The 27,853-nt window shown below is 39.9% G+C and overlaps 1 protein-coding gene across 9 annotated transcripts in view; it reads left to right on the plus strand.

Annotated features, from left to right (window-relative positions):
• Window positions 1-27,853, plus strand: part of NFIA (nuclear factor I A) — a 418,489-nt gene that overhangs the window by 354,422 nt on the left and 36,214 nt on the right. For 3 of the 9 annotated variants that reach the window (XM_079982117.1, XM_079982122.1, XM_079982120.1), the window contains exons 7-11: window positions 290-418; window positions 17,654-17,832; window positions 19,085-19,150; window positions 21,870-22,035; window positions 27,284-27,375. In XM_079982117.1, coding sequence (XP_079838243.1) covers window positions 290-418; window positions 17,654-17,832; window positions 19,085-19,150; window positions 21,870-22,035; window positions 27,284-27,375 — 632 coding nt within the window. The remainder of the gene's footprint in view (window positions 1-289; window positions 419-17,653; window positions 17,833-19,084; window positions 19,151-21,869; window positions 22,036-27,283; window positions 27,376-27,853) is intronic. The other 6 variants (XM_079982119.1, XM_079982124.1, XM_079982118.1 and 3 more) reach the window with 5 other exon arrangements.

A 27,853-nucleotide genomic window follows, 5' to 3' on the forward strand; every position in this document is an offset into this window, starting at 1 on the left:
GGGCCTAATAAGAATGCTAATTAATAACATGTCAGCAAGTTTCCTTCAGAGATTTAAATATATATATATTTGGATGCATCTTAATATATATTTTTTCATGCCAGTGATGGCCACCCTTTGCACCCAAAGACAATCATAAATAAAAGTGAACCTTCAAGCTTGCTGTTGTATGCAATTTAATTTGTCCTTTAAGTTTTTCTATCTGCTTTCGCACCCCCTTTCACAATGCATAGGCTGTTGTTCCATGACCTAGCATTATTAAATTGCACTTATCAATCATTCTTGCCAGGAATGCCATCGCCAACTCCATTAAAGAAGTCAGAGAAGTCTGGTTTCAGCAGTCCCTCGCCTTCGCAGACCTCCTCCCTTGGAACGGCATTCACACAGCATCATCGACCTGTCATTACAGGACCCAGAGGTGAGGCCTTACGAAAGTGCACCAATGGGCTTGGACTTTAACCATGGTGCCCCTAGCCATCAGGATGTGCTATATGGATAGAGTTGCTGTTTCAAGTGCCTGAAGGTTTTGGATAGAGAGTAAACGAAGATTAGCTACCTTAGTCTGGTCTAAAGTGGTTTTGATTGCCTAGGAGTCAATGTGAAGAAGGAGCGTGGCTGTGTTTTGATTCAGAGTGAATTATATTTTAATATTTTGGGGTATAAGTCTTAAGTGTTCACTGTGTCTCATTCAGCAAGGAGCTATGCATTCTATTGCTTCATCATTTTAATCTTTCAACAATCCTGGTTTTGCATTGTGTGACATTTTGTATTTAGTTTGTAGGATTCATTGTTCCAGTCCACAGGCCCTCATCACCATCGTCTTTTAAGGTTTTAGATGACTTTTGGTAGCTTAGTTAGTTTTCACCAGTGTATTTGTGGGTGACTTAAAATAAAGCACTTGACCGCTCGGTTTCCAAGGAGTGAATAATTGTTTAGAAATAGCTCTTCAGATTGAAATAGAAAATGAAGAATGCTGCTTAGTTAATTCACAAAGACCACATATGTGCTTAGTAACAAGGTGAGGAAAATCACTTGGTTTCTGAGTCATCCAAAATTTGAGGAATTTGCATCTAGGAACTTTAAAAAATACCTTATTCCCTGCTTAGTGGCATTCATAAATAAACTTTTGCTCTTAATAGCTTTTATCCCAGACGATCACAAAATAAAATGGCCAGTTGTGATAGAATTATGCTTCTTCCTGCAGCATTTTGATTTATTGGACATACTAACCTGTTACACATATAACGCTTCCTAGGTATAATGTTTTTGATAAACAATATGTTTATATTAGACATGTCTACTCAGGAGTAAGCCCCACTGGGTTCAATAGAGCTTACTTCCAGATAGGTAGGTATAAGAGTACAGCCTTATTGTCCTCTAAATTGCACTAGTATAAATCTATATGTAGGTCAACCAAAGCATCACAAAATAGTGTGCAAGCTTTAGAGTTCTTCAGAACTTTGAAAAGTTTGTAAATAAAAGGGGAAGCTGAAGGCTGCAGAATCATGACCAATTACATGAGGGCTGAAGCAGCAATGAGGTCAGGTCTGTCCGCCAATGTGTCTGCCCTGCCCTGCCCTTTCTTCCTCTTCACTTTCTCCTGATAAGCAGCAGTGACTTCACTGCTGAAAGGTTATTGCTGTGCCTCCATGCAACCAGGTGAGCCACCTCTTCTTTCAAAGAAGGCTTTTAAGGTGCTACACAGATATCAGGTGTCTCCAAGACCTTTAATATAAACTCAAAGCCCACCAAATAGCACTGGTGTGCAAGATGTCATCACTCTGAAACTTTGCATGGCTTTCAAAATTATTCAGACAGAGCAGAATGGAATTATTTGCAGTTAATTAGGTAGCAAGTTGCTGGGAGGCAAGCATGCATTTTAAAAATGCTCCTGATAATTGGTGAAAATAGAAAGGTATTTGTAGGATCAAAGTTACATTAACAGCGTATTCAGCTGTACGCCAGCTGACTCTGAAACTCAAGGGCAGCCTAGACCCGGCTCCACCACAGTACTGCAGGGCCATAGCTAAAGTGGTACAGGCAGGCTTAACATGGGGACGATGCTCCGTCTCAGTGCTGCTGGTCCAGAAAAAGCTTTCAAGCAGTTACAGTGTTTTGGCTTTGCAAACATTTGTCCAGGCTAAAGGATAGAGCCACTTCTAGGGACCTTAGATCCAGTGCTAATGGGTATAGGTGCCACGCTTTATACTTTCTTACAACTTTTAGACGTTTCATCCTGCCCTGGAATTTTCTGAACAGAAGTAAGGGGCAAGATGCCCCCTAGAGTCTAGTCCTTGATCATCTGCAGCACGGCATAACTTTGGGCTTTTTGTTCTTAGTTAAACCAACTGATTACTCAGTGGGGCAGAACCTCACCGATAGCCTTGTGGTGGAGTCATTGCCACTTAATCGAGGTGGCCAGGCCAGGGTTGTGTAGATGTACCACTGGAATCAATACAGCACTTCCACCAGTGTGTCTGCACAACCTCAAACCATAATTGGCAGCATCCTGGTATTTGGCAGCAACCCCAGAGTTCTAATTCTTATGTGTGCAAATAATAGAAAGTACCAAGGTTATATCAAAAAGTAAACCAAAAAAGAAACTACTGCGGGGGTGGGGAGCAAATATGTATCACGCCCACCTATTTTATGGATTTCTCAATCATAAACCCCTTATTTCAATAAAAATCTTGAACAGCTATAGAAGAAATCTAGAAAATCTTTCTGTATTTCTTCAGAGAGCATTTTCTCTGAAAAAGTTCTGTATTTTGAAGGTGTATTGGTCAGAAGGGGCATCTACTGTTTTCTGCCCCTGAAATGGAGGTTCCCACTGCATATTCTCACGTATTCGCTGTCTGTTGCTTCCATCAGAAAAATCTGGTGGCATGTAGCGAGGTTTCTGGGTGTTCTTTTAAACTTAATGAAAAGTGGGGGTAGGATCAGACACACTCCACTTCCCCCTGCAGCAACATGGATTAGAAAGAAAGAGAAAATGATTCCATAGGCACCAACTCTCTTAACCTGGGGTGGGGTGGGGTGGTAATTATCAGCAGAGGTCACAGCTGGGTAGGGAAGGGATAACATCCCTTCACCACACCACATCCCTTCACCACCCCTACTGATAATTAGGTAAAGGAAAAAAATGAGACATAAATGCATGCTACACATTAAGCATAACATGTAGTTTGACCCTGATTTAGCAAGTAAGTGTCATTGTTCAACATCATTGGGCTCAAACCATCTTGGAACCTTCAACAGCAATTTCAACCTAAGGAGGATTTATGCATTCTTATCCCTGGATTTCATGCTCACCTGGTCAGATTTCAAGAGGCTCCATTAAATTGCTTGCTGCCAATAATCATGCAACTTTCTAGACTAGTTTTGCATTTGCTCAATACAGTACACTTTTAATCTTTGTTATTTATTAATTCTCCCCTCCTTCCTCTCAAGATAATAGCCCCAGGCATGTGGAGATAAAAATCTTAGCCAAAGGTAGAGCTGACAAGCTGGAGAACATGTAATGGCCATAAAAGTTATAGAAGTGTATAGATGTAAATAGAGTTATCGAGGCTACATCTCTTGGCAAGACATGGCATATCTACACTGAGAACCTGGTGTATGTCAACATGTATGTGACTGAAGATCGGTCATAGACAACACCTTCTGCCCAAACATGATGAAGCTATTTGGGTTTGTTGTTCCATGGAGGATGGAGACTTCCTGGAAATTAATATCTCCATGTATCATTACTTAGATTCATCCTATACTGTGGATATTCTCATAAAGGATGTGTGTGAATGCTTCATATATTATTGGATAAGAGAAAGAGGGTATATGGATATTTTCAACAACTGAAACAAAGCCTAAGCACTTGTAACTTTAATTCCTACTCGCATTTGTCCCCTTTCCCTATTATCTCATGTATCCCTTTCCGTGTGACCTTTTCGCTGTCCACCTTTTTCTAGACTTTTCATATTTCCTTTCCTTACCAAATGCTGAAATATAGCTTGTAATCCTCTTGGGGCAGAGACCTGTATTCTTTTTGTTTTTGTTACTCCCTAAAGCGCTTGTGTACTGAAGGCATCCTAATAATAACGTAGAATGCAGCCTGAATTAGCCTGTGGATTTAGCCTAAAACATTACAGATATGCAAACACTTTCTGTGAACATGTCTTAAGCTTGGATAAAATTACCTGGCAGTCCAGTTTTCTTAAATACTAAAACACTTTTGTTTGCAAAGCACCAGATGCATGAACATGGCTCCACAATACAATCTTGCTGCTACAAAGAGTTGCTGAATGAAACAGCAGGAAAGCCATGGCTCTCATACAAAAAGGAGCAAGGCAAAGACTCCAGCAAACACCTGTGCTATAGAGAGCTGCATGTGGGAAGCTGAGCCCCATGGCAGTGCTCCTCTTGATTATTCATCATAGCTGTGATGTAGCCATCTGAAAAAGAGTGTGGGTTTGGCTATCAAAAGTATCAGCTGAGCAGTATGCACTAGTCCTGGTGTTTTATTGCCTGCTTTGTCTATACTTATCCCAGGCAGATGAGGCATCATACCAGCGTTCGATTTAGGAATGGAATAGATATCCACGATTTTCTGCTCCAACGGCAAAATGTCATAAATCCATTCACACATGCAGGAGGCAGATAGTTTCAAACAGACCTCTGTACTTCTAGCTTGTGTGAATCTCTAATTTCCAGCAGAAATATAAGCACTAGTCCAACAGAGCTGGAGCCTTCCAAAGCTCTTCTCATGCATTTTAACCCTTTTATGTTCCTCTTGAGGGGGGCACATTTAGTCTTGTGCCTTCTTCACTCAACTATGAAGCTTACTGTATCATTGTGAGGCAGTCACTATCTTTCAGCTTATTCTAACTCACAGGGTTCATTCAGGGAACTCAGAGACACCAGCAGCAATAGCTTAGCTGCACCAAATTCCACTAGATGCCATTTCCCTCCCAATAATAAATCTTTAAAGAGAAAGGTGCTGATTTGAAACATTCCTGGAAGTAACATCCAGTATCCTGAGAAATCTTATTCTGTCCTGCTCACTTCTTCCACTAATAACTTTAGCTGGTTGAAATTACTGACATCAGGAACCAGAATTGCATTCTCTTTGATCCCTGATGTCTATAAGCTGGGGCCAGGCCACTTTCTCCTGCCTGGGTATTGAGATCTGAATTTTCACTGGCTCTGAATATCTGAGATGTTAAAAGGAAGATGGGCTTGGGGGCACAAACCAAAATCACCCCCCCCAACATTTCCCAATATGAAGGTCATCATTTGAGTCTTTGTGCACATCGCACCAAAATATGAAGTGGGTTTCTAATCATATTCAGTATCATGGTCCTGGAGTCAGATTGCTCAACTTCAGGCGAAGCTCTCAGATGAACCTGTAGGGCCAGTTGCGCCTGGTCTGAAGATGTGACACTGCTCTCCTCTGAGAAGGACTCCACTGCAGAAGACCCAGGAAAACTTGAAGCTTCCCTTCTCCATTGCAGTAGGAGATTACTGGAGAAGCCTGGTTCCTTTAAGGAAAACAGCATCTTGCAGCACAAGTGGGGCTGACAATTGGGCTGCACCTCCTGCTGCTACTGCTATATAAGGATTCAGTTTAAGCCCTGCTTCTTGCTGGAGGAACTTCTGAACATTATATTACCCACAGCACAGCCTGAACTCTGCCTTGTATTCATATCTGAACCTTGTCCCACCTTGCCTTGCCACTCTGTGGACTCTCAGATGAGCACAAAAACCTTGCTGTGAATGGTAAACAGTTTTTTGGGGAGATGCCTTTCCTCTTTTTTGGCATTGCATGTGGCCACCTTAGTAAATGTGTGTGATCAAGACTATTAGGTTATCTTGTCAGAGCTCTAGGAAGCAGCTTGTTGCAGAATCTGCTGTCATAGACCTGTTGACATCTTGTGCTTCCAGGTGGCAAAAAATAAGTTGCCTTCAGTTGGACTGTGGGAAGCTGAAGGACTAAATGAATGGATAGCATTCATTGCAGTATGTTGTTGACTTTTAAAAAATTGATGAGCTACAGTTGATGCTGTTCTCCTAAATTTTCATCCATATCCATAGTGTATCATCAGCACATGCCCAACTGAAACTATGCCTACCACTTTCAGAACCATCAACAAATAAAATGTCATTGGAGAGTAAACTCTGTATGGTTACCATATGTGGTTGCTCCATCTACTATTGTCTTCGACTGGTGGGGCCCTGAGGCTCAACCTAAATTGAGCCATCAACATTATTTTTTCTTCTCTTCGCTTGTTTTTTGAAGATAAGAGGCAATTGTAGGGAGAGAGGGTGAGAAACTGATAAAGAAAAACACTGTGCAAAGCCCCTGATATAAATGGGTATTGGGCTCACCACCAGCACCCACACTCAAGTAGCTGCTGGGCAGCCTCAGTACAGGTGCCCCCTCTGTCAGCTCCCTATCTTAAATTTCCTACAATTCCCCAGAATGCCTGAAGAAGCATTGCCCCAGTGCCTTGTGGGATGTAACTGCTACCTGCTCATGGGATAGGGACTGGAGTTCCACCAACGTAGGAGGGGACCCACTTTTCTAGTGTCCCCCCTCAAACCTGGAGTTCCCAGGACATAACTTATGTTTAACTGTGTCTCAGATGTGAAAAGTTTGAAGACTACTGAATTAAATATTATGACAGCTGCTGGGGAAGATATTGCTATAGGATTTGATTAGAGACTCTTCCCTGTTCTGACTTACAGTATTTGTGCTCTTACATTCCACTCTGCAAGCAAGACGCTGGCAAATAGTTAAACCTAGACCTAAATAAAAGTCAAGAACCGTGTAATTAAAACTCTACCTTTATTGGATTTTAAAGAGTTGCCCTGTGACATAGGAAATATTTAGATGAGTAGCTTATTTAACTGATTTGTATGTGAGTGAACAGCTTAGAGGACTACTACCCTAAATTAACTATAAGACCACCCACTGAGATTGCCTCGTAAAGGATCCTGATTGCTTAGCTTCATTATATGCAACCATTCAATAAAATGCTAGATAAATGCATAACTAAAAGCTCTATTACACTAATAATTTGCGCAAAGATAGATGTGTGGGACACCATGCTGGGTTAATTTGTCATCCCTGCAGCAAACTTCTAGAGATGGCCTTTTTAGTGAGGAATTGTGTTAATATGTTGTTCCACTGAGGACATGTTAGAGCAACAAGATGACTTGGTCCCTTAATCTTTTAAAGAGGCAAATATGCCCTGAGAGGAAAGTGGCAGGGAGAAGAATTGGGGTGATTAACAAAGTGGACCTAGATTTAAAGTTACCCTGACAAAAGAGACTAAATTCCGCCTATATAAGGGAAGTGGGGAGGACAGGAAGAGCGGGGAGGCATTTTTTTTGAACACAGTAATAGGATTTCATGCATATCTAAAATAATAACATAAAAATTGAATACTCTTAGACCACAGTATTTAGCCTGCACTTTTGCTGATTACATATTCAGTTTCGTTGCTTTTCTTTGATCTGTCCATGGAGTTAAACTGTATGCTTTGAACAGAGTATTGAACTGTAGTATTTTATGCTAAATTTCCTTTTATGCTAAATTCTCCATCCTGCTCAGACATTCACACACCAAAGTCCATTATTATATTTAAATCCAGAACCCATGTTTAAGCACCAGAGCTCAGGATTTCCAACCTCTCGTATTGACAGAACCATAAATCACATTAAAGTTAAGTGAATTACTGTACCATGCAACTATAGCTGTAACAATGTTTATGTAGTATCAGCTTACCATCTGCAGAATGGAAGTGAGGAGAAACACTGATATTCAAAATGGGACTAGGAGTCCTAATGACTTAGCAGCAATCTATCACTCTGGATTCATTGGTTCCACTAATATACCCATTTTAGTATCAAAGCAGAATTCTATCATTGCACAAACAAAATATGACATTATTTTACAAGTTTTTATTTAATACACTGCATTCAAGTGTGAAATAATTTATTTTTTGAATTTTTTTTGTTGAAGCGACTAATGAAACCCAGTACAGACAGTCTGAATACGAGCCTACAGTACATAAGATATTTGGTTGGATTTAGACTTAGTCATGCTTAGTGCAGACTCATTGAAAACAAGCCATGACTAACTTAAGTCCCATTGAATATTTCTGTATTCAGTACATCAGGCATAACGAACCTGATCTTTTTGATGGTGACACCCATCATCCCTGAACATTAGTCATGCTGGTTAGGGCTAATGGGAGTTGGAGTCCAGGAACATATGGGAAGCCAAAGGTTCCTCGTGACAGCTATAAGTAGAAAGAGTATAATTTTGCAAAACAAACAATTGCAGCAGCAGCAGGCCTTAATCTATCATGTTCTTTATTCAAGAGGTTGTCAGGAGTCCATTGAGCTCACCCAAATATCTGAACAATTCATTTGGCAATGCATAGCAGTTTCCATTTTTTCAGCAGAGTTTGTTACATTTTTATCCCATCCTTCTTCCAGAAGCTCTGGGTGGCATTAATGGTTCTTCCCCACACAACTACTCTAGCCTCTGTGGGTTGGATTTGGTTGACAGATGGTGACAGGTCAAAGGTTGCCAAGTGAGTGCCCCACTTAGTGAAAATTGTCTGATCATCTTCAGCCTGGGCCCAAAGTAGCTAGTTGCTTTAAAGCTGAAGAAACAATTATCGCTTGGCAATAGTTCTTTGTTGAAGGCTACCATAGAATCTTGCTCTCATCTTAGCAGACCTCCTTCAGCTCTTTGCTTCAGTAATACCAGCTCCTTAGTTAGATCTTCGGCTTCCCTTTAGAAGTCAACCTCTGCTGCTCACTGCTTCCCCTTCTATCTAAAACATCTTGTGCATGCTAGGCACAAGAGGGTAAAGGTAAAGGTAAAGAGACCCCTGACCATTAGATCCAGTTGTGACCGACTCTGGGGTTGCGGCGCTCATCTCGCTTTATTGGCCGAGGGAGCCGGCATAGTTTCCGGGTCATGTGGCCAGCATGACTAAGCTGCTTCTGGCGAACCAGAGCAGTGCACGGAAACTCCATTTACCTTCCCACCGGAGCGGTACCTATTTATCTACTTGCACTTTGATGTGCTTTCAAACTGCTAGGTGGGCAGAAGCTGGGACCGAGCAACAGGAGCTCACTCCGTCGCGGGGATTCAAACTGCTGACCTTCTGATTGGCAAGTCCTAGGCTCTGTGGTTTAACCCACAGTGCCACCCGCGTCCCAGGCACAAGAGGGTACCAGCCTCCAAATCCTAGCCCACACAGGCCTTCTTCCTCATTTAAACATGGTTGCATGGAGAAAAAACTTTGGAATGGGGGGAGAGTTAAAAGTCTGGAGAGACAGACTGTTTGCACAAGGGAGGGTGCAGAATCCCAGCTTCTGCCTCTGTAGGGAGAATTAGGCCATCCTCATTTGCATGTCGTTTAGGGTTAGAGAGCAGTTTAGCAAGGTATAGAGATAGACATGTAGAGGAGAAATGGGCTGACTAAGGAAGTCCTGGCAGAGAGAGAGAGATGCTTATCCCCAAAGCACACACCCTCAGAAACCGTGAGTTAACCAGCTAGTCCCTCTCTTTCAGCCTAACCCTTTTTATAAGGTTGTTGTGAGTATAAAATGGGGTAGAGGAAATACGGGTATTCCACACTGAGAGCGCCTGAGGAAAGTGGGATAGAAATGTAATGAAATAAATGAATAAGATCCTAACATCATTCTGTGCACAGTCTTCATTTAGGTTGGTTTCCATATATATCAGAAAATAGTAGCATACCCTATGTCTTTTATTTACCACTACTTGCTCATCTGAATTATGTGTCTATAAAGTTACATTCAATGAACAGAAAGTGTGAGGCTGCAGGGTTTTTTAGGACTGCTGAAAGAGTTAGATGTAAACATTTTATTTAAGCACATTTGAATAAGAATAAGCTAGAACAATCTTTAAAACTCAGTTCTTCAGAGGTGCCTTGTTGTTAGTTGGTGCTTCTTTTAATCTTAGATTGGTAGAATGTAGGAAGAGTCGGGAAGCCAGTTGTGATCCACCTCCCATATCAGTCGGTGGCAAAACTACCATTGATTAATGGAGCTGGATTGTGCCCAAAAGCTTTAATTTTTTCAAGCTGTTGGTTCATACTTCTGTTCTGTACCTCTTGAATTGCATTATATATATAGAAGTTCAAGTTCCCTTCAAAACTCCTGGCCTTTTGCCAGCTTTCCTTATTAAAAAGTCACTCTTCTTATTTCTGATCAACACAGCTGTTGCAGAGCTTTCAAAGCATTTCACATCAGCCAGCATGGTGGCTTAGCCAATTAGTACTCTAATACGGTCATTTTTGAAAACAAGTACTTTCAGGGTAGAAAGGGTGGGATACATCTTACATAATTTGAACTGGCACTTGCTTTGCTTTAATGTTATGAGAGAGGTTGCAGATCACAGTGAGCTAAAGCATCTCAAAAAGATTGAAAAGGAAGTATCTAAGGAACGAACTACAACAATGTTTCCTCTTTAATGCCTTTTAACAAATACTTTTCAATTGTAATGAGGCTAATTAGGTCTTTTTTTAAAAAAAGGAGCTGATGGTACATTCTCATGCTTCATTGTGACTTAGCTGTTGCTATTTTTAGAAAGAGGAATTCATGTTTAATGAATTTGTTAATAAACTTAGATATATTTATCTGTATTGCTTTTATCTTGTACCTCTAAAACCAATAAAACAAAGCATCCCAGGGAATTATTCTGTCATCAGAACATGGGAATTCCTCATGCTTCCATTCTATCCCATAGTTCCCATAGTTATTGAATATTGGAATAGAATACAATAGAAGGAAGGCCTGACAACAGGGGTATTTCCACTGGGAGTCTGAAATTTGACCTGTATAACTTCATGTGCCTGTGGAAACCTGCAAGCAAGACATGAGCACAACAGCACTCTGCCCACCAGCAACTAGCGTTCGCAGGAACACTGCTTCTGACAGTGGAGGTTGGACAATAGTCATAATGGCTAGTAGCCGTTGATGGCCTTGTCCTCCATTCATTTGCCTAACACATTTAAAGCCATCCAAGTTGGTGGCCATCACTGCCTCCCGTGGGAGCGAGTCACATAGTTTAGCCATTCACCGCTCAGTACTTTCTTCAGTCTGTCCTGAATCTTCCAGCATTCAGGTTCTTTGGCTTTTATGAGAGAGAGAGAGAGAGAGAGAGAGAGAGAGGGGGAGAGGGAGAGAGAAAGAAAGAAACCATTTCTGTATCCACTTTCTTCATGCCATGTATAATTTTATGCACTTGGTTACGTTGCATTGCATTTGCCATTTTATTGCTCATTCACTCACTTTGGAGAGATCATTGTGGAGCTCCTCACAATATCTCTTTTTAGGAGGGGGGGGGACCAACAACACTGAATATTTTGTATCATCTGCACACCTGTCCTCATTGAGGTTCTGACTGTAGAACTGAGCTGACCTTGGAGAAAAGATGCTTCATGAGAGGGGGCAAATGGAGATATGCATGTACTCCTCACCTGTGCATCCATATTCCTGTTGGCATTAGATCCCTCCATCATTTTCTTTCTAAGTAACCAGGATAGATTTGGGTTTAAACACACTGTATCCATCTGTCACATCAACTTTGGCTGTCAGTTTGAAGCTCTGTCTGCAGTATTGGAAGGGTAAAATACTGGCCTTCCGTACAGAGTAGTTATAAGGATTACAAATGTATATGAAGTAACCTTAGTGTTAAACAGGGACCTGATCTCGCGTTTGAAAGCCCCAAAGGCAGTCTCTGGCCCTCATCACCACCACACTCCACACAATGACTAAATAATCTTAAGGGCTGGGAAATTACATAGGAGTCCTTGGTAGGCCATTCCTCTTGCCCTATCACCAGTTTCCAGCTTTTTGGAACCAAGGGGAACCACCTTTGAATAGTAGAAAAGAAGACAGCTGAAAGAGTGTTCTGGTTGAGAAGTTGGGGAAACAGAGATTGAGGAAACCTCACCTGTTTTGGTATGTTAGAAGGTTTTGGAAGACAAGCACTGCAATGTGGGGAAGGTGTCATGCTTCCCACCTAGCACATGCAGAAAGAGGCTCTTAGGTGTAAGTCAGAAAGGGATATTTGTTCAGGGCAAGTGACAGTACAGGCTCAGCAGCAGATATGGAGTTCAGGGGTCACAATTCAGGGGTTTGGGTATCAGAAATAGACTGAAACCATGAAGATGTCTCCAGAACACATTGCTTGCCCCCACCTCTGCTTCCTGCCAGCCACTCCTGTCCAGCTTCCTTTAATCTCCCCATCCTCCACCAAGCAGATGTACAGTAGAGGAGGAGGAGAGTGGGCTGCTGAGGAAGAGGCAGGGTGGCATTTTCTATGACTGGTTGTGATGGCAGATATAGTTCCAGTGAAGGCAAAATGCAGAGGTTTGGTACATTAGGGTCAAATAGTGAGGGGTATTTCCAGAAAATGCTGCTTCTGTTACTTTCTCCCCCTCTTTCATCAAAACAGGTTTAAAATTATGGGTGTGGCTTTCTGAGCGTTTGCTAGGTGGAAGTTAGGTTGGAGGGACAAACATCCCTGTTTCCTATGATGCAAAATTACTGAATGAAAACATGCTGCAATATTTAAACAATAAAATTTATAAATGCTTCCATAAAGGTCAGTATTGTGGTTACATTGGTTACCAAAGAGGAATCATAAGATTGAACTGAAATGTTTTACCACTGAGCCTCTTGGGCTTGCCAATCGGAAGGTCGGCGGTTCGAATCAGTGTGACGGGGTGAGCTCCCGTTGCTCTCTCCCAGCTTCTGCCAACCTAGCAGTTTGAAAGCATACCAATGCAAGTAGATAAATAGGTACCACTGTGGCAGGAAGGTAAATGGTGTTTCCATGCGCTCTGGCACTCAATACGGTGTCCCGTTGCACCAGAAGCGGTTTAGTCATGCTGGCCACATGACCCGGAAAGCTGTCTGTGGACAAACGCCGGCTCTCTTGGCCTGAAAAGCGAACAAGAGTGCCACACCCCTTAGTCATCTTTGACTGGACTTAACCATCCAGGGGTCCTTTACGTTTTTACCTTTTACTTAGCCTATTATCCTCAGTCACACGTTACAGGTGCATGCTGCAGGTACATCTAGAGCTATAGTGCCCTGCGTGTTCTCCAATGCTTCAGCATCTCTACTCAATAATGATGCCTATAGCAGGTGGAGAGGTTTCATAAATGTTTGAACTTGTAATAGCTTTCCTTGTAAATGTCACTTCCTGAAAGTTCATGTGCAGCTGTTCACTTCATGTCCCGTTTAACAGGATGTGATTGTCACTTTTTGTTAGTAGCACAAATATAGCTGTTGGGAATTCCAGCTGTTGCTGCTGGATCATTTCTGACATACTGCAATATTTTGTAAAATATAGGCTACACTGTGCTATCTTCTTCTTGTGCTAGGTGGCTTGTAGCTTACATAGACCAAAATTGTCTGTGCATGTGTGTGTGAGAGAGCATCAAATCCTTCCTAGTCTTTATGGTGGAAGGGTCTCAGTAGAGGGAGGTGCACTGTGTAATATTACAGAAACCTGGAAATTGACCAGCAGTAGCAGAGCACCTGCTTCACATGCAGAAGGTCCCAGGTCGGGCCAGGAATGTCCCCTACCTGAAACCCTGCAGAGCAGCTGTCAGTGAGTGTAAACAGTACTTGACTAAACAGACATCATCCTGCAGCATTGTTGCAAAGCAAACATGGCACCAAATTAGTCAGCCATGGAGTCTGAGCATACTGGGATTCTTATACTGTGTTATGCAGAGTTACAGTAGGAAATCAGAGATGCTGAGAAGTTGACAAAATGTTAGTGTAGAACTGTTTATGTTAAGTATATCAGAGTGAAAGTTAATTCTTTATTTAAACAGATTCAGAGCAACCTTTTAAACTTTGTAATGATAATGCTCCAGTTTTACCGTTTACAAATCTTTACATTTTAATTTAGATACATTTCAACACTTATTTTATTATTTGACATCACTACCCCCTTCTTACAATATTGAGCTTTATTGTTAGGGTATCCTTGGTAATTATTTTTAATGACTTATGACCAGCATACCCTGGTACCGTAAGCCACTTACTGTGAATTATTTTTTATAATGGTAAAAAATTGTGCAATAAATCATAGGATTCTTTTGTTGCGGAACAAGTGACAAATCACAAAAATATATTAACTGCACCCACCCTGTCTTTCTCACCATACCTGCATACAGAGGTAGTGAAAAACTAGGAAAGTGGAAAAAACCTGTTTAAAGTAAGAACGGCACACGTTACACAATGGCTTAAAGGCATTACAATTTTATTATTTTTCTCCTGATTAATGTAACATCTTTGGACACATTGTTTCACGTATATCAATATTCTTCTGAAAGATCTTTAAGCTGCAACATGCAAACATGGGGTGATAATTTGTGGGATTTTAGGGTTGTAGCCAATGCTAGTCCAACTTGGAGTAGACATAGTGAATTTAATAAGCACGACTAACTTGTGTCCATTAATTTCAGCAATTGTACTCTAAGTAGAACTTAGATGACTACAACTCGGAGTTCTGAGTGTGGCAGTGATAAACATTTTATCTAGTAATGAAAATTACAGTTTCTCAGTAAAAGAAATTATTATTTGGTAACATATGATGAGGACTGTAGAACATACTCAATTCAGTTCCAGGAAAAGGAAAAGAAAAAAAGAAGAAATTCTGCAAGGTTTATTACCATTCAACAGTGTGGGTAGAGGAGCTGTTGTTTTAGCATTTGCTGTTTGAACACATACAAATAGAAACCAAACTATTCTCAGGATGTGGCTTGGATATGCTGTACTTGGTTATGAAGCCTATGATCAAGACAGTGCTTATTGTCACAATTAGTCTGCACAATTACCAAATGAAAGGGCCTAGCCAAAGTCATGGCCCAATCCCTTTAGTTTGCAACTGGTGTTCCAATTTGTAGTTGAGCTGGATTTATAGAAACAGAAGGAAAGTGGAGTGGAAAAGGAAATTGATATAGTTGGATGGGCTTGTCAGAATCAGAGCAAGAAGCAGGGTTTAGCACAGCTTGAAACTAAAGAATAGATGGTGCCCAGGTGAGTTTGGAGAGTTGTACAGACTCTGGAAATGAAGCAGTTATGTAGTCTGAAATAATAGTAGGGTAAGATTTTAACATGGGAACATGTCTGAGCAGCTAGATGCTCAGTGTGGTAGATGAGATATGCAAAAGGCAGCTTCCTTTTGTTCTAGCTAATCAGAAGTGATGTTTTAGGATGCTTGTATAAACAGAATAGCTACTACTGGCTGACTTTACAAAGTGAATGTATTTTGGGACAAAGTCATGTTTAGCCTAGACAGCTCTTTTCTGGAGGTGGAAAAGGTCTGTACCTTCAGTGACCATGCAGGTTTAGTTATCTACTTCTATTATAATCTGGGCTCCAAATATGTAGCTGGATTTCTGTCACTACTGAGTGTGTTGTAGCAGTTAGTATGAGCTATTTCTTCATGGGGAAAATAAATATAGGGTAGTATGTAAGTTTTACTTAGAGTAGACCAATGAAAGTGAATGTATATACAACTAAGTTAAGTCCATTAATTTCAGTAGATCTGCCATGAGTAAAATGAATTTCAGTAGATCTGCCATGAGTAAAATGAATACCACTCTATGCCCAACATAATAGCGAATTCCTAGGGGCTGAGGACCATTTGGGCCCCCCATAAAAATATTTGATGGGGCCACCCCCCAAATTGATGGGCATTTTCATTCAAATGCTGTGTGTGCACCGTGTTACGTGATCGATTATGCAGGGCAGGGCTTACTTACCTGCCCCCCCCCCAATATTTTATTCAAGTCGCCCCCGCCTGTAGCCCAACTAGTATGAAATGAAGGATTTGTTTCATTTTGTTAAAAAGAGAAATCTTTATTACAATCTGTCTAATGTCAGTGAAACACCAATGCAAAATGCTGCTACTTTATTTTGGTTTAATCTTCATTCAGCTATTGCTTTGTACTGCCAAGTTATATATACACCCAACGTATTAAGCATGCTTCCAGACTAATGCAGTCTATTCTCCTGTTCACGTAGTGACTTTCAAAACTTTTATTGAAGCAGTTCTTTGTGGTTTACAAATGCAGTGCATAGGCATAGAAAGATATAAAAGTTTAATAGTGCTGGTTGAGAGAGGATGTCTATATACTTGGTCAGAAATAAACCCTAATGTGAGAGGAGCGATAGCATACAACCCCAATGGACTTCTGTGATGCAGTGTGGTGAAGTGGAAGAAAATCAGCAAAATTCAAAAAAATTCCAGATACATTGGCTTATAGAGGAATAAATGTGAACATATGACATTTTCCCAGTATTCCAATTCCAATATTATTGTTGCTGGGTCCTCCCAATTCCAGCAGATGCATTTTGGAGTGCTGTCTTCAATAGGTTTGTGTGAGTTACTTGGAAAACCACCCGGATAGTGCCCTATTCATGAAGAAGGTAACAGAGTACAGAGCTATTCGGTAGACATAGCAAATAAAATTTAAAACTGTTATCTGTACCATAGGGCTATTTAACTGCATGGTACCATAGAAGAAAATATCTGAGTCTTTGCCACATTTTCTTCTATAATTACTATCATTGTCACTTGAGTATCCATGCATATTTCATTTTTCCTTGTGCCGCCCATGTCTCCTGCCATTAATTATGGAGGAGTGAATAAACTTGCCCATTTTGGAGGAATTGGTGTGCAGGGGTTGATTCCTGTTCAGTGTGGAGAAATATGAGATGCATACGAGATGCATACAGGAATATCGTGTTACTCACGGAAAGGTGGTAGTCAAACCATGGTATCTTAGTTTCAGCCTCCTTTACCTTCCCTAATACAAAGGTTCTGCTTGTAGTATTGTTGTAGGGGTTATTGAGAGCCAGTCTGTACATAATTTTAATCCATTGCATGTGAATTCACTATCTTAGATTCCTAAAATTGCCCTGGAGTCACATTTGAATGACCAGTTTTCACTTAGAAAGGACAAAATGAAAATGTTAGTTTACATGAAAGCAAATGACTTAAAAATCATATTTCTCAATTGAGCCAAAAAAATGACATACACAAGGGCTGCAAGAGCATCATCATTATATTATTGCCCATTTATAGCCCAAAATAAAACTGGTCCCTATGTGGAAACCAGAATTATGCAGAATGTCAGTTAAATCAACTGTAATCTCCCAAATACATTTTTTATTGCTCGATTCATTAGAAAGGCTCTTAAGGTAATGAATAGTCGTCACTTTTACCAAGGACTTCTGGCTCCTTTATAAATGATGACCACTAAAAATGCAGAAAAGACATTTTAAAATCTGGCTGCATTTAAGCTCTGCCTTTATATTTGAAGTGGTACAGAACTCAATATGACTTGATGTATTATAAAAATCAGTACCTAGAACATCAGGCACATACTCTAGTATGTATAGATTTTGGGAATACTTTTTTTTTTTTTTTTTTTTGAGTGGGGAAGATTTTTTCTTTTTAAAAATAAAGAGCTATATTAAAATAATTGAAGTTTCTATATAAATAAATTTATAAATTTGAACTGTGTTTATCTAAGTCCAAAAATCAATCCCTTATAACGCCTTCTTTTCTTTCTTATAGCAAGTCCACATGCAACACCATCGACTCTTCATTTTCCAACATCACCCATTATTCAGCAGCCTGGGCCATACTTCTCACACCCAGCAATCCGCTATCATCCTCAGGAGACTCTGAAAGAGTTTGTCCAACTTGTCTGTCCCGACGCTGGTCAGCAGGCTGGACAGGTGGGGTTCCTAAATGTAAGGAAGCCATTTTATTTCTTCAGATGCTTTTGTTTCTGTGCCAAATAACCATGAAATTATGCTAACAAGTGTTTTTTACATATATAAAAACAGGGCCTTAAGTTTTCACTGCTACAAACTGACTATGAAGAGTGATCCAGCCAAAGATATGCATGTTCAGGTCCCACCGAATGTGACTGAAGTTCAGTTAATGTGCTTTTAAACTGCTTTATTTTTACATGCTAAACTTTCTGACTTGTAGCCAGTTGTATTAGCAGCTCATTGCCATGTTGGTCATTAGCGCAACTGTAGCTTTCTAGGCAAAATATCGTATCATAGAATATTGTGTGTTAACCCAGGATATAATGCTGGCAGCAGCCACTACCTTTTTATAATGGGATTGCTCAGAGAAGGTATTGCTGCTGCTTCTTTTGACTAACAGCAGCTTAGTGTTATGTCCTAATCAAGGCAAATTTGAGGTTAGACTTAACCATGGTTTACGCAAACCATTGTTTATGAAACCATTGTTTCAATAAACCATGATTAAGATGAACAACAATTTAGGGGCTGGATATAATTCTAAAGTGCAATTAATTGATAATGTATGCAAAAGCTTCTAATCTCTTAGCAGCCACTTCACAAAAGAAGAGAGGGGAAATCACATTAGCTCTGAGATTTGGTCACATAAAGCTAGGCCATATTTCACTTATTTAGAAATTTTCTCAATTGCTTTATATTGAAAAGAATCTTAAAGTGATGTACAAAAAGAGAAAGCAATATAATACAATTTATTGGTAATCTGATAAAAAACTATTTCAAAATTAGCAATGACCTGGATTGTCCTTCCAGGAAGGTCTGGTAAAATAAAAATATAGGGGCTGCTATACTAAAGCACTGCACTATGTCACCACATAGGTGACCTCAGTGGCATGCAGCATTTCAAAAAGAACCTACCCTCATGACCACAGTGACCATACCAATATAGAGAAAGTAAGGTAGTCCTCAGGAACCCGAACCCCAATTTATTAAGGACCTTTTAGACCAATACTTAAATCTGACCTAGTAGCATATTGGCAGCAGTGTAGTGCCCTTAGTACAGGCAATACGTTCTTCCAGTTGGCAGCCAAGCAGTCATGTTCTGGACTAGCTTCTGGATCAAGTCTACAGGCAGCCACAATTGAGAATAAAATGACAGTAATTGGTGGCATCCCAACCCAACATCCAGTATAACAGCATTTTGTGTGAACTGAACTTCTAATTCATCCTTTAGGAAGACTTTCACCTGCCGTGGTCCCAAAGATTCAGCTTCATGCTTTCTGACTTCAGCACTTCCAAGGTTAACAAAATACCTTGTAATTTTTATTAATTATTTCTTTAGACAGGAGAGTAAGGAACAGCTGTTTCAGATCAGCCACATTCACTTTCTTTTAAAAAATGACTTTCTTATAGCACTTTAGATTAAGCTGACCAGTACTTGAACTCAAGAAGATAAAAGTACAGATTCTTATAGTTTGTTATTCCTGAGAATTGTTATCTTTTCTCCTTATCTCTCTGAAAAATTAAACAGTGCTCCAAGATTTTTGGTTGAGCAATCTCAGGTTGTTGTTTTTGTCAAACTTAGTAATTATCTTCAGGTTATTGGAATAACACTCCATTTGTATGCAGAAATGATTAACTCTGTGTACAACCTTATCTAAAATAATGCTTGGCTTTCTTGCGAACAGTAGGGCAGAACTGAAGAGTAATGATTTCCCCAGTTGTTTTTATCCTTTACATTTCCAATATGTATAATACAGTGTAAACAGTTGCTTTTAGCACTCAGTTTGTTACCTCAACCTGATAAAACAACAACAGCATTGCTTTGGATCCAAACTATAGCGTTGGATCTAAAAGCCATGAGCAGAAAAACAATATCCACTAAAGCAGTTCTGCAAATATTTAAGAGTGCATGCAGTGTTATAATAAGTAGGTTCTTTTATAGCAGTTTTCATGTGTCTGCTTGGGCAGGAGATTACACAAGATATGGCAAAAATGGAATAACATATTGAAGTTTGGACTACACAGTTACTAGAAAGTAAAACCCAATTTAGAGGAACTTAGACTGCTTTCTCCTCCCACAATCTACTTTGAGGGACTTCTGGTTGCCCAGTTCAGAGTGGGAGATACTAAGGACTGCAGCAGAGAAGGGTAATCCTCAAAAAAATTGTTCTCCTCTTCCACCAGACGACTCTTGCAGGAGTAGCACAAGGAGAATCAATTGGATACCACCTATTGCTTATAAGCAGTAGAGCTATATTCTTTAAGTTATTATTAATCAGATGACTGACTTCACTCTACTCAGGAGATTTCATTCACTGGATACAGGAAGTCAAAGTGGTCTGGTATGATGCTGGCTACACCACTTCTTTAAGCACCTAACGCCACAAAAATTGGCTGAACTTATGACTTATGATTTCTTATGAGTCACTTCGGAACAGTATCATAGCCTTGCAAACTTATGAGTAATAGCATTCCTTGAAGTCAACAAAGCCTCTCAAAGGAATTAAATGGATTTAGCATGTTTTAAGCTTCAGATCCCATGTGAAATATGCATTCTGCAGCATCCTGGAACTAAAGATTTCCACTATACATATTCTCTACATTTAAAGAAAGAGTTTTTAATCTTCATCCAGTTACAGAATACTAAAGAATATTGTCAGCATTTTTCACAAAATCAAACCACCTGATTCATTCACAGTTTGTTCTCATTCAGCTGTGTCATGGTGCATATTTGTACCATCATATGATATTAAATATTTAAAACAAAGCAGATAGTGTTTTCTAACAGAATGATATTAAAAAATTGAAACTCTGAGCTGTACAGCTCTTATGAGGATCAACAATGGCTAATTATTAAAAGGAAAGTTGGGATTATTTCAAAATGTGAAATGTCAGTTTTACTTTCTCCTCAATTTTCTCGTTTCTTAGTAAGAATAATGTATAATGTAAGGTTGAAGTCTTAAACCCAGTATTGATTTCAGTAATTTTGAAGATTGCGGCCTAAGTCCATTTGAAACCTTGGTATGGAGGTTGCCCCAACTCTTAGAGGCAAATCCAAGGTCCTAGTGAAGATTAAAAACAGTAGAGCTATAAGAATATTGTCACTGCAAAGGTGATGCAGCTTAAGGTTTTTTATTATAATCGGTTCAGGGATCTGCTCTTGTGCATAAGATACAAACTTCCAGGAAAATAATAGAAGGCAATGACCTTGTTTGCAAGTAATGCCAAACCAAGGAGGTTTGAGCTGCAACACATTTTCGGTTCATGCACCTCCTTCTCCTCTGGCATGGGAGTGAGGAGAAGAATGGAAACTCCCACTGCTATTTTGGAAACTCAAACTTCTATTTTAGAATAACTGCCATTTGTCTGTTGTCCAAACCTAGAAAATGGTGGTTAAAGTTAACTGTGGTTAGCTAAAACAAACCAGTTTCAAACCATAGTTTATGAAACTGTATTGTTTCAAGTTGCCATAATTGGAATCACCCCAAGTATAGGGTTTGGACAACATACTAAACTAAGGTCAACCTAAAATGAAAGCAAAAGTTTCCTTACTACAGCATAGGAGGAGAGAGGAGCATGCAAGCCCAAGCCTTTCTGAGGCTCATATGTCCAAATTTGCCTGATGCCTTCAGTTTTCATATAAGGAAAAGGGGGTGGGGGAGTTGATAAGTTTCTCCTTTTTTCAGTTAACAAAGAAATGGCTTCCATAAACTTGATTGTCCATCTGCAGTTCCCTGTACCATAACCAATGCCGTTCCCAAGGGCCACCCAAATCTTGGGAGTAGATTTTCAGGGAGCTGAAGAGGGGAGGAGAAGGGGTGAATGTTCTTCTTCATAAATGTATAGCTTCTTCCATTTATAGAAAGGACACTAGCATCCAAATCTCTTTATAAAAAGATTCATTTCAATTTCAGCTGCCTGTTTGTTTGTGTTTTTCTTTAGCACTGATCAACTGTTCTCTTGGGACAAGAGGCAGCTAATCATGTTGTTTTTTCCTTTTCTTATGTTTTTGGCAGCCCAATGGTAGCAGTCAAGGCAAGGTGCACAATCCATTCCTTCCTACCCCAATGTTGCCGCCGCCACCTCCTCCACCAATGGCCAGGCCTGTGCCTCTGCCAGTGCCAGACACAAAGCCTCCAACCACGTCGACAGAAGGAGGTGCTGCCTCTCCCACTTCACCAAGTAAGTACAGCTGCAAGGAGGAAAGGAAAGGGCTGACTAGTATAATTGCAGCTTCATTATCCATTTGTTCTGGAAAGGGAATCAAAAATGCAGTAACAACATTCCTGCCATTAAACTCACCTACTTAGTGCACGCTAAGAGCACACATTAAGGCCACAACAGCAACAAAAAGCAAACATTAATTCCTTCTGGACAGAAGTAAGATAGATTCCCAAAACTGTTTTTTTTTTTTTTTTGCTTTGGTAAATGTTTTATAATATCCTATGCCTCACGAAGATACAGCACAGCTTTGGAGTGTGTTTAAAAATAACAGCAAATGAATTTAATGCATTCTTTTCTGTGTTTCTTTTTCCCTTGCTATTAATTCTTTATTATATTAATTGTCACACAGAAACATGATATATAGCCAAGAAGCTCGAGACATGGTTAACCTGGGTTTTGGGGATTTTGTTTGATGATTTCTGGATTTTTGGTTATGTTGATTTTAAAAACTTTTTGACAGTATTCTTTATGACCATCATCAGCACCACCATCAGCACCACCACCTCCATCATCATTATCATTGGTTTTAGTGACCTTGCAGCAGAGATCTAAGCATGATCTAAATCATTCATACAGGTAACAGTGATAGTGGGCTCTTCTGTTCTCCAGCAGGGGCAATACAGTAGAGTAATATTTGCTTCTAGAAGCAGCTTTGACTCATTACACATGTTCACTATTTAATTCCAAGGATATTTTGTTGCAGAAAAGCAGGAGCTGCTTTAAACCACAAAGGAAAACTCTTCACTGAGTGAAGGCTGCAATTCTGAATGGTCCTTAGAAAACAGAATAGGACTCACTTCTGTGTAAAGGAGTTTAAAATCTCCCTTTGCTACTCAGTAAGGGAGCAGCAACTTTATCCTTGCCATGGAGATGCAGAATTATGGGACTGCAGTGAAGTTGCACACTTCTTAGGGGCTGTGTGGACCCACAGATGGAATTCTGTTTGCACCCCATTGAGCAAAAGTAACATTACTACAGCACTAAAGAATCATAGAATTGTAAAGTTGGAAGGTACCACAAAGGACATCTAGTCCAGACTCGTGCAATGCAGGAATCTTTTAGCCCAACAATGGGTTCAAACCCCTAATTATTATTATTATTATTTTATTACCGTATTTACTTGAATCTAATGCTCACCTTTTTTGGGCCAAATTACGTTGCGAAAATTAAGGTGTGCATTAGATTCAACGGCACATTTACATTCACCAGCAAATACTTTTTTTGGTTTCAAGGTTCTGAAAATTAAGGTGTGCATTAGATTCAATGGAGCACTAGACTCAAGTAAATACAGTATTTATACCCCACCCATCTGGCTAGGTTTCCCCAGCCACTCTGGGCGGCTTACAGCCTCTATATATAATTGTAGCACATTTAAAACTTCCCTAAACAGGGCTGCCTTCAGATGTCTTCAAAAAGTCAGATAATTGTTTCTTTCCTTGACATCTGATGGGAGGGCATTCCACAGGGTGGGTGCCACTACCGAGAAGGCCCTCTGCCTGCTTCCCTGTAACCTCACTTCTCACAATGAGGGAACTGCCAGAAGACCCTCAGAGCTGAATCTCAGTATCCAACCCTGAGATTAACATTTTCATTCTCTACCAATTGAGTTATATCTTTTATATAGCTGCAGTCTGGAATCAGCATAAGAAACTATGTGTCATCCAGGTCTAACAGTTGAGTTGTTAGCTGAGCAAAGAAAGTATAAACCACAGCCACTTCATTGAAGCCCAATGTTTTTTGCAGTGTAACACATTAGCTCTGAAATGTGTCTAGGTCCATATGAGTAAATAAAGAATTTCCACATGTTGGCTTTATTTTTATTTTCCTCTCCAAGTGGGTGTAAACTGTTAATCATATACTAACAACAGGAAGATTTAAAAAGCACTATTTAAACTCAGATAAGCACCTACTTTGGCAGCTAGGAAGATGATGGTCATGTCTTCCTAGGACTATCTAGTAAAAGTTTATCTAGCTGAAGGATTTTTTCATACTGGGCTAATGTGGGTGAATCCTGGGTACATAATAATCTGCTTGAAATATTATTGTGCCTGCCTGTGGTGAAACATTTGTGTGAAGCAGCCATTGCAAAACCATCAGAATATATATTTTCTTCATGCATAGCTTGGGTTTTCTTGATACAAGAGTTTTATTTTGCTCTGTTTTATGCATAGGCCTGGAGAAGTGGGTTTTCACATGTACGTATGTAAAATAGACCCAATTTACAAAATTTACAAAATACCTAATAGCACAGTTTTGTGACCTGCATAAATTCAGCCTGTTTTCACATTGTCCATAATTTATTTCAGCTTCTGCTAGTCGTTTAGGCACGAACTGAAATCCCACTCTTTGTAGTCCTTATTAGTTCCCTTTTAGCTTCTTGAATTTCACCATGCAAATTTCCAGACGTGTCTTCATTGCTGTTATGAGCAAGAAACTCAAGTTTTAAATAAATAAATAAATGATTCCCAGGATGCTGAATTCTATAGTCCAGACCAATTTCCATAGTTGAACAGCTGTAGAGTCTGATGCAAGGATACAGGCTGCCCCACATTTACCTCCTGAGAATCTTCCTGCGAGCTGCAGGTGGGAATTTCCCATAATCACAAACCAGTCATAAATTAACATTGGACATAGTAGATGTATCATGCAGAAGAGGAAAATTAAAGTCAGGTGAGCGGATAGAATCTGCCACCAAAGCCAGCAGATCTGTTTACCAGACACTTGCCGTTTGTCTCTTAGAAGAATACGGTCTTCTTCCACAACTGTAAAATGCTGCTGATCTTTCATTTCCTTTATGCAGCGGCCTTGGTACTTAAAGCACGTTCTTGGCACAAGCCCATTTTCTTATGTTTGCAGCATGCTTTATGGTAGAAGGTGTTGATCTAGTGCAAAATTGTGGTCTTTCAGATGTGTCCTGTCAAGTTCTGTTGTTTGCATCTTAGTAAAAAAAGGTGTTTGAAGGGAGTTAAATGTTAGCACCAGTCATATCAGAATAGTGTAGCTATTCATATCCTACATACCTTCCTTCTTGTGAGGAAGAAGCTGCACACTGTATTAGATTACTGCTGCCTGGAATTCTGCTTTGCCAGCATTTATCCTTGTTGACTCTCCAGTTCTTTGACAGTAATCATTCTCCCAGAAAAGTAAGGAATTTGAAGACTACCCTTCACACCACAGAAAATTAAAAGTAATTCATACTGAAGAAGTTGCTTGTGACTTGCACCTTTCTATATACTGAGTTCAGACTTCAAGTTTGATATTGCAGACTCTGATAGGTAATAACTCTAGAAGGCCTGAGGCAAAGATCCTTCCTAGTTCTGCTACGTGGGATAATTCAGCTAGGAATGCCATCCGTTGCACTTGATATTATATGCGTAAAACAGATGCTGTTCCACTGAGCTATGGCTTCCCCCTGTTGCATAGCAAAAGGAAAGATGGGTCATATACTCCTAATAAAAACAGAAAAAACAGGTATTTCTATTGCATCACAGCAGCACTAGAGCTGTGTGTCTATCGATCATCTCACACAGCTTAGAAGGCAAAATATACTTAACCTTCAAAGACTTAGTGCAGATCAGTATTGTTGACTTCATTGACTTGTGAGGTCGGTAATTACCTGAAGTCTGAAGTCAGTAATTCCTTTGTTACCTGAATGGTGTCGGAGACACTATGGCGATGGGAAGGTTTGGAAATGGTAAAGCCTGTAAATTACATTTCCTTTTTGTCTTGTGCCTTTTTATTCCTGTTTTTCTAATAATCATGCCTTTTGAAGCATGATCCTGAGGGTGAAGAAAGTTTGTGACTTTGATCTCCAAGTGTAATGTTAAAAATATATTCGTTTCAGAAGCTTTGTTCAGATAGGCCAAAATTGCTGCTGTGTGAATGGTCTGAGACCATTTGCTCTACATTTCCTTTTTGTTAGGAAAGCCTAATACGATAGACCATGTTTACAGTATGGCTGTTAGACACATTCAGAAATAGAAAAAGAGTTTCTAAAAAGAAATAATTAAGATGTGACTTCAAAATTTGCTATAAACTTATTGCTATAAATGCAATAAATATTTGGAAACTTACATAAAAATGTGACTTACAGCACCTGTGGTCAGGAGACAATAAAACCCCTTCTAAACATTGAATCCTGAAGAGCATTTGAGCACCTCAAATAAGATTTTGCCCTGTTCTCAACCAGCTCTTCTGTTCCATTGCAAGGGGATGCTTTGCAGTTGATTGAGGTAGGATAATGTACCTCAATAGAACAGTGTAGAATATACCATAGTACAACATTCTGTTGGTAGATCATAGTGCCTTCCGTTCTACCATGTCCCATTGTCCCCCCCCCCCCCCCGATGCTTAGGAAAGGAAGTCTACTCTGGTTGGCAGTGGTTCTCTGATTTTAAGTAGAACTTTCTCGTTGCATGTGAAATACATAAGGAAGCTAGATTAATACTGTACACACAACATACTATGTGCGTTATCAGACATCATGTGTGTCTAATTCTTGTGCTAATGCTTTTTTTAAAAAAAAATGTAGTTCCTTTGAAATTTATTGTTTAATGGGACATGAACAGTTGGCCATCTGTCCAATAGTACTCTGATGAAAAGCTCACACAAAATCATGGCAGATCTCCAACGACTGTATATTGGCTGCTTAATCACACTGCATCTTTGGATGACTTAACTAACCTTCTGTAAGGCTTACAGCACAATCCTTGGTGTGTTTACTCAGACGTAAGTGCCGTTATGCACAATGGGGCTTTCTCTCAGGTGAGAACACATAGGATTGCACCCTGTGCCTGTTACTTTGAAAGCTATGGGCACCATCTTGTTAATATCAACAATTATGTTAGTAGAAAGTGATGTAACTAAGGGCATGGTCTCCATAGAATGAATGGTTTCCCTTCTTTTAAATTGTTTGTTTTTCATAATTATTTCACTAAAGTTTGTGTGTCTTACTCCAGATATTTTTTTTACCATGCCATTTTGTGTTGATAAGAAATACTGTTTCTTATTGCCCAATTATGTCCATATTTATATTGCCATCATTCAAAACCCAGTTTCCCCAAGTCAGATTCTTGACCCCTCCAACGTGAGCTCATTTCTGTGTTCAGCATTTGTTTAGGTGGCTCCAAGACCGGTGTTGTTTTTGGTGTTGTCTGTCTGTGATCTAGTGCTGCTTCCTGAACGCATGTGTCCCTTCCCTTCACAGCCTACTCGACACCCAGCACCTCCCCTGCAAACCGATTCGTCACTGTTGGACCACGGGATCCAAGCTTTGTAAATATCCCTCAACAGACACAGGTGGGAAGCTTTCGACTTCTGCTTTGTTTGCTGTGCTGCTTGTTAACTCTTTGGTGCACTTTGGTGTTGCTACGGAAAGTGACATGTGTCTCTCCACCAGTCAGTTCATCTTCATGGTCTGAGTAACAGTGAAATGTCATTGCCAGTATTTGTTTGTATGTTTTGTTTTCCAAAAAATCCTGTGGCAACAATGCTACATTCAAATTCAATCTTATAAACTTTAATTCTGTCTTTCTGACACTCACAATTTTCTTTCTGACACACAGAATTGTTTTTTTTCTGCAGCCCACTTTTTCAGGGTCTTTTATGGCAAGCCAAGACACTGGTCACTTGTGGTCACTTCCACAAGGGAAATCAAAATGTATAGAATGTCCCGTTCTCTACACTTACATCACATGCCATTATACATGTTCAAACACTAATATTTCCCCTCTTTCTAAGCTATACCATGCCCACTGTTTTCTTGTGCAAGAGGGAC

This window comes from Podarcis cretensis (genome assembly GCF_951804945.1).
Source record: "Podarcis cretensis genome assembly, chromosome: 6".
NCBI classification, from domain to species: domain Eukaryota; kingdom Metazoa; phylum Chordata; class Lepidosauria; order Squamata; family Lacertidae; genus Podarcis; species Podarcis cretensis.